Source organism: Trifolium pratense, linkage group LG7, assembly GCF_020283565.1.
Source record: "Trifolium pratense cultivar HEN17-A07 linkage group LG7, ARS_RC_1.1, whole genome shotgun sequence".
NCBI lineage: Eukaryota > Viridiplantae > Streptophyta > Magnoliopsida > Fabales > Fabaceae > Trifolium > Trifolium pratense.
This window is the reverse complement of record NC_060065.1, coordinates 130648-143066: the sequence shown is the minus strand read 5'-3', so window position 1 is coordinate 143066 and position 12419 is coordinate 130648. Positions and strand designations below refer to the sequence as shown.

Sequence of the window (12419 nt, the reverse complement as noted above, 5' to 3'; positions counted from 1 at the left end):
CTCGTTGTGTTTGTTACTCTCTTTAATAAATTCTTTGCTTTTCTAAAAAAAAAAAATAATTAAAAACATGGTCATACGTATATATATGTGCATAAATTATGTCTATATTCGTAGAGATTGGTCAATAAATAATAACACGTATAATTGTGTCACTCATTTTGGGATGAAAGAAGTATTACAGAGACTGCTTATGGCTAATTTAAACAAAATTTCTTTCAGCGATAAGAAAAAGTTGAATGACTAATGGGTGATAGGGAGGAGTTTAGTTAAAAGAAATATCTTGTGTAGAAGGTGCATAGCAAATACTATATATGCTTCAAAGATCAATCTAAAGGTAAATTTTTCATTGTCTATCATTGTCTATCATAGACCACTTAATGCAAGGGTCCATATTTACTATTTAGAATTAGTCTAAAAAAAAGTATATAAAATAAGGACAAAACTTATGTACTGTGCCTTAGGTACTGTTTTTGCTATTTGCCAATTAAAATTAAACATGTGGATCACTAATCCATGTCAGCTTGGTTGTGTCTCCGTTAATTATTTCTTTTCCGTTAATAAAAACATTGTTAATCATCTTTCACACTGTGTTGATGGAGGCTCCAAATTCATCTCCTTGAATCACATTTTGAATCGGCCCCTCTCCACATATCTCTCCCTATGAATCACCTTCAAAATCATAGATCAATCCCCCTCTTAACTCATAGAGAACAAAATTACTCAGGCCCAATAAAATTTCAAGGAATAGAAATCAAATTGCATTTTTCTGTGAAATTCGTTTGAAAATTTTAATATGCTTCCTCCAATCACAGCCTATGGGTCCAACGATGTTGAAGAAAGAGTGGAAAACTAACAGATGTGGGGAAGGCTGTGCGACTGAAACAACACCGTTTCTCTTGCCGGAATTTGATCGGAGAACAGTGCGTCACAGGGGACGAGCCGCCTCCAAGGAGTAGAACCAGTCCACCTTCATCCTCCGAGCGTCGTCGTACCACCGTCGAGAACTTCCAGAGACTACCTATTGTACTGGTCTGTTTGTCCCTCTACTCCGATACCCACGACTTCTCTTCACATCAACAGAAACGGAACACTCATGTTATCAATTTTAGATATTAATTAATGATTTATAAACAAAAATCCACATGTCCAATTTTAATTGGCAAACAGCAAAAACAGTACCTAAGGCACTGTATATAAGTTTTGTCCATAAAATAATTAAGAGAAAATTGAAGGATAGGAATCCTCTCTCCACCAACGCTTCACATAAAGGGGTAAAAAAAATCATTTGCTTGTGTTTACATCCATTTCCTGACTCCTAGCATACTTAAAATAACCTTATTGTTTTCTCTTAAATAATGAAGGGAAAAGGAAAAAAAAAAAAAAAAGTGGAGGAAGAGCATACATATAAAGAACAAAGACATCAGGACCTGAAGTAAGCAAACATCAATAATTGGCGAAGTTATGAAACCACGTACTGCTGCAAATGATTGGCTCTCTTCTTGTTCTTAAGCTTCCTAAAAGCACATGCCTCAATTTGTCTAACTCTCTCCCTACTCACACTCATCATTTCCCCTATCTCTTGCAGGGTCCTCATCCTGCCATCATCCATACCAAATCTCCATCTAATCACCTGTTTCTCTCTTTGATTGAGACTGTCCAGTACCTTTTCCAGGTCCTTTTTCATGAACTGCTTAATGAGCTGTTCCTCAGCTGTTTCAGCTTCAGGATCAGCAAGTACTTCCTGGTCAGAAACACACACCAATATATCAGCAAAATCAATATCATATGAAAAAAAGGTTATTTTTCCTCAATCACAAATTTGAACAAGATTAGGGACAGACTGAAGGTTTAAGGTTGATCCCAACTTTCGTTTCTAGAGATTTGGGAGTTTCTGGAGTCAAAAGTACAGCATTAAGCCTCTTCATTGACATCCCAGTTGCTTCAGCAACTTCTTCATCGTTAGGCTGTCTTCCATTTTCCATGTACAATTGTTTTCTTGCCACATTCACTTTGTAAGCTGCCCCCGCCATGTAGAGCTGTTAAACCAAAAATAGTGTAAGTAGTCTGTTATAAACATTAGAGTGATTTTACCGAATATGAAAAGTTACTTTAACAGAAGAATATGAAAGGTTTTGCTTCAAAAGATTAAAAAATAATATGAAAAGAAAACGTAAGAATATGAAAATACTATTTTTATAAGATAAAAATACTAAAGTTTATATTTAAGTAGGGATTTTTAATTGGATGAGGTGGTTAATTTTATCCGCACATACAGATTTATTTGTCATCCCTAGTAATACTAACCGGCAATCGAATAATTCTTGACTGAAGAGAGAGTGATTTCCGAACTGCCTGTTTAATCCACCAATGAGCATAGGTTGAGAACTTAAAACCCTTAGAAGCATCATACTTCTCTGCACCTCTTACCAGGCCGCGGCATCCTTCCTATGACCCAACAAAAAATAGTTAAATAGTAGGAGTAGTTGATTACTGGAACCATTAAAGTTGCTATGTATTCAATAATCATTACGTATTCCGAAAAAAATCAAAGAAACATGAACACTTTGAAACAGCAGCCATGTTATGTTGTACGCATGTCAGATGCGTATTTATATTGGACACTTCGAAGACAGTTCTAACTTCTATTTGTATACTTCGAAAATATTGATTCTCACTTTTGATTTACGATATGTGCTTTCATATTAATTTTATGTGCTGTACTATAGCTTTTGGCTCTGTTTGGTAACACAAATAAGCTAGCTTATAGCTTATTATATGAGCTTATAAGCTTGTTTCAAAAAATTAGAAGTGTTTGGTAACAAGCTTTTTGTACTAGCTTATAGCTTTTTTTCAGATGCTATTTCAAGTAGCATTTGAGCTTATAGCTTATAGCTTTTTACACTTTATTCCATTTTTACCCTTTAATTTAATAACTACCCACTCTAAAAAATAAACTACCCACTATCAATTATGTAATTTTATATTTAATAACCACTTTAAAAGCTAATTTTACCAAACACTTTAATTTCAATAAGCTAGCTTTTCAGCTATCAGCTATAAGCTAGCTTTTCAGCTATCAGCTAGCTTATCAGCTATCAGCTAGCTTATAGCTTATTTTTACCAAACAGACCCTTTGATGTCCTAAAATTTAAAAATTGTCATAGCCCGGTGTCTATTTCAAATTATATCCATGTCTGGTGCCGCCTGTTGTGACCATTCTTTGTAGCAAAATATTGTACAGGTCAAAATATACCTGGACTAGATCTTGCAGACTCATCCCAGATCCCTGATAATTCTTAGCAACTGATATGACAAGTCGTATATTGCTTTTAATCATTTTTTCTTTGCAAAATACACCATAGTTTAAACGTTTTCTTAGGGTCTTCTGATCTACCCCTGCCATTGTAGCCCATTGGGCAAATGTGGGCTGGCCACCAAATTTTTCTGCAAGATCCTCTTGAAGTTTTTCGAGCTTTATCAGGTCCTGAAATATATTGACAGAAGAGGCAAATGATTTAAAAAACAAAAGCAAAATAATAAAGCTTTATCAGTTCCTGATCCACAATTTTTTGTTAATACATACAGATCCTCGGCAGCCTACTTTTCTACCGCCACCCCTGTCGCACATTCTCAGCCATTTGATTATTCTATCGGTTGATATGTAAGACAAAAAGTCAAAAACTAACAAAAAAATGTGGAAAAGAAAAGAAATTGAGGCACTTGGATTTTGTTGTACCATAATTATTTTTCTGCGCTTCGCGTAGCTTCTTTCACCACAGCTATCACACATATTTCTCCATTTTTTTATTTATCAAACACCATTTTCTTTATCTAAACATTGGTTAATCATATTTTTCATTTTACTAGTAGGATAAATCAAAGTTTATTATACATGAAATATTGTTAAACTCCCAATCCATAATCAACTCATTTTCTATACAGAGATTTGTCTGCACCTTACTTTTCTTTGTTATTCTCCTCCTCAATTTGCAGAGACGCACAGCATAACAATGACAAATGAATTACAACAGTTCACAACATAAGAAAAGAAACTAGAGCAAACTTTTTGCAGCATAATCAACAACTATACCAAACCTAAGTTCTGTATATCGTTAACAACAGCAATATGAAAGCTAAAATCTAAATTTCTCCATTGTGGCAATAAAGTTGAAGCCACCGCTGCTACAAAGTGGCCATAGCCTCTTCCTCTCTCAGTTGTTCAACAGATTTAGCATGTTATTGTGCTTGCGGCAGGCGTGAAAAAGGGGTTGATCATTTATTTTTGTGATTTTTTATTTTGTTTTGGGTTTTATATTTCAGTCGTGCGATCAATCTAAAAGTTGAGAATAATGTTGCAGAGATGGCTGCAGAATAATTAGCTTCTGAGGATCCGAATCCCATTCAGCATCAGCTGACTTACTATGATTAAATGAAAAATTATTCATTTAACAATCTTCCTTTTCTAGCATATTGATATATTTTAGGAATGGTATAGATATTAATTTACAAAACATAAGATCAGCGAGCAATTTATGATGATTTCATGATGAATATTGGGTGATTTAGGGTCTGTTTGGTAAAAATAAACTATAAGCTAGCTGATAGCTGATAAGATAGCTGATAAGCTAGCTGATGGCTGAAAAGCTAGCTTATGGCTGATAGCTGAAAAACTAGCTAATTGAAATTAAAGTGTTTGGTAAAATTAGCTTTTAAAGTGGTTAATAAATATAAAATGACATAATCGATAGTGAGTAGTTTCTTTTTTAGAGTGAGTAGTTATTAAATCAAAGGGTAAAAATGGAAGAAAATGAAAAAAGCTATAAGTTATAAGCTCAAACGCTACTTGAAATAGCATCTGAAAAAAGCTATAAGTTAGTAAAAAAAGCTTGTTACCAAACACCTCTAATTTTTTGAAACAAGCTTATAAGCTCATGTAATAAGCTATAAAACCTTAGGAGCATATCAACTATCAAGAGTGCCAAGGGAAGGAATCGTTTATTCAGTACCAGATGTTTCTAAATAAGGTTTTAAATTGCAGTCGCACTAATGATCATGGTAGCATCGCAATACTCAATATTGCAGAGAATTAGCAATCAAAGAGAGGTCAAAAATCATGATTCCACGGACCATATCGAGGTCGTAGACTTTTGTTTTTATAAAACCTTGGTTCTAAGCACTAATGCAACATCACTAACATTCAACCTTACCTGTATTCCTTCAGACAACTTAACTTCTTCTGATGCAGTAAGAAGCCTTGTAGCTCTAGTTGTTGATCTTAAGGAACGCAGTGGATCAGAATAATGAACCTCTTGTGTACGGACACGCTTTTTCCTGCCAGTGGATCCAAACTTAAACGACACAACATTTGTGGCAGCCTTCCCAGCTGCTCTTACTCTTCTGGCTTTTCTTTCTGTTTGGCGCCCAGATCTTGCATCTATACTATCGGAAAATTGTTCCTGGGCATCTTCAAGCTCCTCACTGGTAGGTTCCTCATCGTCAAACTCCTCCTCCTCTTCTTGGATGGGGCTAATTTCAACCTCTTGGATTATTTCTGGTCCAATGCCTGTGGATCCTCCTCCTGCTGCTGCTGCAGCAGCAGCTTCTGCTGCTTCCATGTGTTGAACCCATTTGAGAAGTAAATTTTCAGACGTTGAAGGAAGTTGCGGTTGTTGTGGAGGTTTGTTTTTGACTAATAAAGCTGTATCCTTTGCAAGCTTGGCAGCTGCTTTAGCAAGAGCAAGGGCTTCAGAAGCAGCAGCAGTTACGACGGCCTCTTCACTATTAAGAAGTAATTCTGCAGAGGAGGTTGCCTGATTAAAGGAAAGAATATAATTAGTTTCTGGTTAAGGTTGATTTGATAACTACTCTGTCTGTCTGTCTGTGTACTAAAGAAGAGGTGTAAAATGTATGAATATGGATTGGGGGTTTGAATTGAAATAATAGGAATGTTGGCAGTGAAAATGAAAATTAAGAAATGAAATGTAGAGGAGGCAATGCGAGCAACCAACCAACCAACCAACCGTAATACTAGTAAAGAAGATACTATAAGAAGTTGAAATTGAAAAGGTACCTGAGCGGCGACATAGGGCCAAGCATCGAATTTATGATTACTATTATCGAAATCAAGGAGTGCCGTTGATGAAGTTGAAGGAGACAAAATACATTGTGGGCGGAAGTGTCTTGTTTTGGCTGCTGCTGCAAAAGAAAAAGAAAGAAAGAGTAGTGGGTGAGTATATTGAAGAAGAATATATAATAATAATAATAATAATAATAATAATAATAATAATAATAATAATAATAATAATAATAATAATAATAATAATAATAATAATAATAATAATAATAATTGGGGGAAATTGATTCAATTATACATACATTGAAGAATGAAATGATGATGATGATGACGGTGGGTATGGATGATAGGAGGAGTAGTTCTAATGAAAGTGTCTGGGTGACAGTTGAAGTGTGGCAATAAACAGGACATTTCTTCTTCTTCTTCTACTACCTCCCTCCGAAGCTGCTGGGTTGGTTTAATTAAGGATAGGAGGAAGAAGAGGAGAACAGTGAAAATGAAATTGTATTAATAAGAAGGCGGCGGTGAATGTTGTTATTGGGAGGTCTCATAGGAGGAACGGAGTCACACAGTTACTAAACTCTAACTAACAAATAAAAGTGGCGGTGCTTCTTTCTTCTTCTTCTGTGCTTTGGTTTGGGCGATACATACAACATCCCCTCCCCATTTGGATAAGAAGAATGCGGTAAGCTTCTTCAAATCAACCATTTTTTTCCCCTTACAATTTTACTCAACTAGAAATTTGACCCATACGGTGCATGAGTCTAATTAGGTGTAATATGTAACAATAAAAAATAAAATACAAAAATGCTAAGAGCATTTTCAATTAGAGTAGTATAGGGAATTTCATGTACTAATTATTCTATATTTGTTTTATGTGCTTATTTTATATTTTATATATTTTTTAAATAATTTTGGACCCCATCGTTTTGTTTACTTATTAAAAAAATTGTTGATAACTAAAGGTTAAAAAATTGATGATAATTAAAGGTTAAAAAAAAATTAAAAACATGATCAAGAACATAAACTTAAGTAGACATCCATAAATAAATAAAAATTGTGATTAATTTTGTCGTTCAAATTTATTGAAAACAGAGTTAACATATTAGGATTCCTAAATTCTTTCATAATTGAAGCACATGTTTTAGCGGTTGAAAAGTTTTATTGTAAGTAAGGGATGCAGGTTCGATGACAAATCTGTATTTTTTTATATAAAGCTGCAATAAAAAGAAAGAGAAAATGAGAGGGGAAAAAATTAGGTTTAGGGTTAGCTTATGTTAGCAAGCTTATAATATAAGAGATTATCGGTTTTTAATTGTTTAAATTGTGCAATGAAAATTGATGGTGCTTAATTGTCGTATAAAATATTTCCTATGAAAGTTGATGGAGCTTAACACTTTGTGGACATAATTTAAATCACAATTGGTCTGCTAGTGCATATTGTATCAATTGATCATCGGTTAATATTAAATCTGCAATGTTAAAATCAAAATAATGAATGTGATTAGTGACATGACTATGGTTGTGTTTGGTTGTATTGCAAAAAAAATTGATTTAGCAGAATTAAGTTTGATGATAACTTTCCAAATTACACGTGATAATAACTTTCCAAATCTCACATGATAATTGTTTTCTAAATTTATGATCCGGTAGAAAAAAAATCATTTATCAGGAAAGACATAAAAATATTTTGTGATGAATAATATAATCAACAATAATTTTGATATGATATACTTTTAAAATTGATGGTGCTTATCAATTATTGCACATAATTTTAATCACAATTGATATACTTGCCATAGTGGTTTAAAATATTGCCTTGCATCAAAGGGTTGCGGGTTCAAATCCTAGTCAAGACAAAATTGTATTATTTTTTAATAAAAATTGCAAGATAAAATGGAGGGAAAACAAGAAAAACAAATTAGGGTTTAGGGTTTGCTTGTGTATACAAGCTTATAATATAAAAGATTTCATTTTTGCACACTTTATTTATTTATTTATTTACTCAATTCAATCATTGTTTTTTATTAGTAACTTCAAAAACTACTTCCTCCGTCCCAATGAGTTTTTTTTTTTTTTAAATAGGAGAATTTTTAAGGAATCAAAAATGGAAGTTATGCTTTTTTTTTTGTATCCAAAAAAAAAAATGGAAGTTATGCTTTAGAATTTGTGTATTTTAACTTTTTAAACATTATATTTTTTGTATCATTAAATATTAAATTCTATATTAAGATACCTTAACATGTCTCCTATATACACATGTTAACAAGATCCTTTAAAATATTGTTGTCTTATATTATAAGATTTTTTTCAAAGTTCAATGCGCATCGATTAAATTTTCATAAAAATACCGCTAATTAAATGAAGAGAAGTAAAAGATCGTGATTTCGCTCTCATAATAATTTAAGGGTAATTTTAGAAGGAGAGTATGTATTATTAACAAATTTAATACAAAAACTATATTTTTTTTAATTCTCGTGTTTGACTGTTTTCTATGAAATAGTAAGTCTTTTATATTGAGACAGAGGTAGCATAAAATTTTCATAAATTCAAAAGTACAAATCATACATAATTAATTTTACACCGACAACTTATACGAATGATTTAATCTTTCATGTAATATTAAGAAAGTTGAGTGAAGTTGATGACATAACAAAATACATAATTGTTATTGGTTGACAGGAATGCAAATTTCATTTTTTTTTCTCTATTCTACTTAAACACAATTCAGTTATAATAAATAGACAATAAATCACACAATCAAATCGTTTCATTGATCAATTTTTTACTTTATACTTTTTGAGAAAATACTAACGAGCACTTTTCTTCATTACTCGCTTCCTACACAATGGATTCTCTCCATTTTTTCTCTCAATTTTCACATCTTTAACCCTAACCAATTTCACTCTTTTTTTTTTAATCATATCCTCTTTTTATAGTTTAAATATGGTCTAAAATTCACATTATTCTCTCAAAAATTTTACAATTGGGGATCCATTTTCTTCTTCCTCACTCAACTCACACTTGTTTTTATATCTCCTCCAATACAAAAGAATTTGGAAACATAAATTTCGAGAATATTCATACAAGAAAAATGATCACTACTAACGATCTAATCATGTGATAGTGACATTTATGCCAGGTGCACCACGAGACAAAGATTAGTACAACGTTTTTCATTTCTACCTACACTATTCTGACTATCAGGTGAAAAAACTGTAACGACATAATTCAAATGAGAAAGCGCTCCAATGTAAAACCTCTATAAATAAAAAAATCTCTTTTGAAGAAACTACGAAAAATTTGAAAAAATTATCAGTCATTCACATATAATTAAAATTGTGCCCTGCTACTTGTCATAGCAAAATATATATTTTCAGTTTAATTGTTTCACAAGTGTACTTCTTATTCATATTTTTTTCTTATGAAAGTTTTACACTTGTAATTGAGCTTTATTGGATTTGCATCTCTTTGAGCTTTTGTAAACAAATCATTTGATTGCATCTCCTTTGTTTGAGAAACTTGTTTTAAGTGTTAGGAAGTCCTTATATAGTTAAGATAGGAAACCTATGACTAAGTTTGTCTTAGTGTGGGTTGCAATCAGTGTCGGTATAGTTAAATTCTTCCAAGTGTGAAAGGACTTGATTAATACCGAATTGTGGTGTGAAGGAGGATGAATATCTTGTGTGTTTCTCTTGCTCTCTTTAATTCGCTTTACTTTCTTGTTTCTGCATTTGTGCTTGTGTTTCTTTAGAAAAGTTTTTTTTTTAAGAAGCTAAATTAGCCCACTAACGGTGGTTATGCAAGTGCACAGAATCGCTATCAAGTAATAAAGTGATACGTGTATTGTTCCCCACTTTGTCAAAAAAAAAGTGTATCGTTCTCCACATGAATTGTGTAAGGTTACTAGTTTCGCTTAGGAATATAGTAGTTGTCTTCGCTTTGTTTGTTTTGAAATGTATCTTTGCGGGTAATTTAGTAAAATGCAGGAAATAAAATACTGAGTTTAAATGACAGAAAATAAAAGGTGTGTGTGTGACCACACGGGGTATTTAAGTGTGGTCGGATCCCTCCCTTGCTCCTGTTTGGTTGTTCAATGCTTTCCTTCTATTAGAATTTAGACTGATGAAAATAGGTTTGAAGCAATATATGTTCCTATTTCTATTACAAGTTGTACAAAGTCTAGTTAAAGGTTACCCTTACTCTATTTAAGCATCATCGCCCCCAAAGTTCCACTTTTTTGTTAAAACGTTGGTATCATTACCTCAGTGACTCCGTGTGTCATAAGCCGTCACTTGTGCCTAAAACTAGTCACTTACCCAGAAGCAACCTTGTAAGGTAGAAATTATCGCGCGTTCTAATCCTATACTAAGACCTCAGATACTGAATTTAATGGTCTCATATTGGCCCTAACATACCGTCCTTCGTTCGGGATTACTAGCTTTGTTTTCTATGCGATATCCACTAGGTCCTTAGATTTTATTCTAATGTGATCAATATTAAAATAAATATAATACCAGACGATAAAAGAGTTAGCAATAAGAAAGCAATTGAATTATACCCAAATTGTAAAAATTACAAAATCAAGCATTCGTAAGGGAGTTCCTCGACTCCACCTGACCTAGGAAAAATAAATTACAAAAGCAGAAAGAAAAGAACCTTATTGGCCTTGGAGTTCCTTGGCCTCATTGTCTTCCCCTTAGAGTTCTCCTACTCTAGAGTGAATATTGAACAAGTCTTAATATTTTTGAATGTTTTTTTTGAATGAATAATAGTGGAGGAAGGAGACTTTATTTATAGTTTTTTAGCTGAGTTTGAGCTTTTTTTGCGCATCCATCGCACCCATCGTGGCCACGATGGCGTGTATTTTCGCCTCATCGTGGCCACGATGGATCCTATCGTGGTGCGATGGAAGATCTTCTCAGGATTTTCTGCGTATTTTTCAAGTCATCATCGTGCCACGATGACAAGCCATCGTGCCACGATGACAAGCCATCGTGCCACGATGGAAAAGATTTTCTACAGTTTTTCTTCAATTAAACCGTCTTCTCATCGCGCCATGCCGAGACTCATTGTGGCTTCAATTACTATTAAAACTACTATAATTTACTACTAAAATCGTCATATAATTGACTGTCATCACTCACCCAAATTGGCACCAGAAAGAATCAAACCTCAGACCTCAAAAAAAGATTTTAAAATGGTGTCCCCGTGAGCTTAGCTCAGTTGATAGGTACATTGCATTATATATGCAGGGGATCGGGATTTAAACCCCCGTCATCTCACTTATCCACGTCAGTTAGAATATTTCACATAAAATTCAACCTCCTTCTTTTATTTTTCTTACCTTCAGCCACATTGTTATCTTATTTTCACATCTTTAATGATATTCCTATATATTATTACCATGAACGAAGTGTTATAAGTCTTTTCCGTTAAAAAAAAATGTTGATTATAGTCTTTGATTCATAAAAAACATCCAAATCAATATGATTTTATAAGTAGCTTTTTTTAGATTATTATTTTATAACCAAATATTATTAAGTTTGTGGTTAATATAGATTTTAAATTAGAAATCTCTTATTGATTAAAAAAAACACTATAAAATCACTTTTTTGTGAAAAAATTATTTCTTTTAAACAAATTAATGAGTTTTGAATTTTATATCTTTCTTTCTCCCTTTTTTTTTCATTTCGAAGAAAAATATCTAAAAATTATTTTAAATGAAAAGTTATTTTTAGTATTTTAAAAAAAAATATATATTTTGGTAACTAATTTTTCTTAACATAAACAAATTCAAAGTAATTTTAAAATATATTAATGAGATTTTTTATTTATTTATTCAAAGTCCTTGCCAAGTGAGCTAGCAACATAAAGAGAAAATATAAGAGTATAACTATATATTTTGATACCATAGCCAAAATCATTCACTTTAAGATACCATTACAAACACTTGAGGTGTTAGTATATTGGGGTAGTTATAAAATCATTATCAGTGCTATTTTTTTATTTTGTTTTTTGTTTTCACTAACAGTATCCGTCATTGGACCGCTTAATCTGGTTCGGATGTCAGTTCTGACATCAATCAAGTGGTTTCAGCCTCTTTCTGATCACAATTGCGATGGATCGAACTATGAACCTCCCTACCAAATTTAGCGGCAATTATTACTGAATCAACTAACGATTGGTTATTTTCGTTTCACCTTTTTAAAGCTATTTCAAAAGATGTGGTGAGCAACCACATTTAATAAATTCTCCTTCCCCAATTTTAAAACGAAGAAGAAAAGAAACGGTTACAAGAGTAACAGAGAATTAACTCAAAATTGTGGAGAGTAAAACCTCCCTC

The 12419-nt window shown here is 32.7% G+C and overlaps 1 protein-coding gene across 2 annotated transcripts; it reads right to left on the bottom strand.

The window, feature by feature from the left end:
- Positions 1 to 1226: 1226 nt before the first annotated feature.
- LOC123895544 (RNA polymerase sigma factor sigB) lies at positions 1227 to 6784 on the bottom strand. Of its 2 annotated transcripts, none has more exons than XM_045945953.1 (7): positions 6376 to 6784; positions 6071 to 6195; positions 5208 to 5810; positions 3254 to 3484; positions 2305 to 2445; positions 1842 to 2036; positions 1227 to 1741 (listed from the first exon to the last, which is right to left on the bottom strand). In XM_045945953.1, exons 1-7 carry the CDS (start codon positions 6482 to 6484, stop codon positions 1460 to 1462), a joined length of 1686 nt encoding a protein of 561 aa, XP_045801909.1. In that variant the 5' UTR covers positions 6485 to 6784; the 3' UTR covers positions 1227 to 1459. The 2 variants fall into 2 exon arrangements, with proteins under 2 accessions (XP_045801909.1, XP_045801911.1); XM_045945955.1 differs by having other exon boundaries at positions 6071 to 6192; positions 6376 to 6765.
- Positions 6785 to 12419: the final 5635 nt, after the last annotated feature.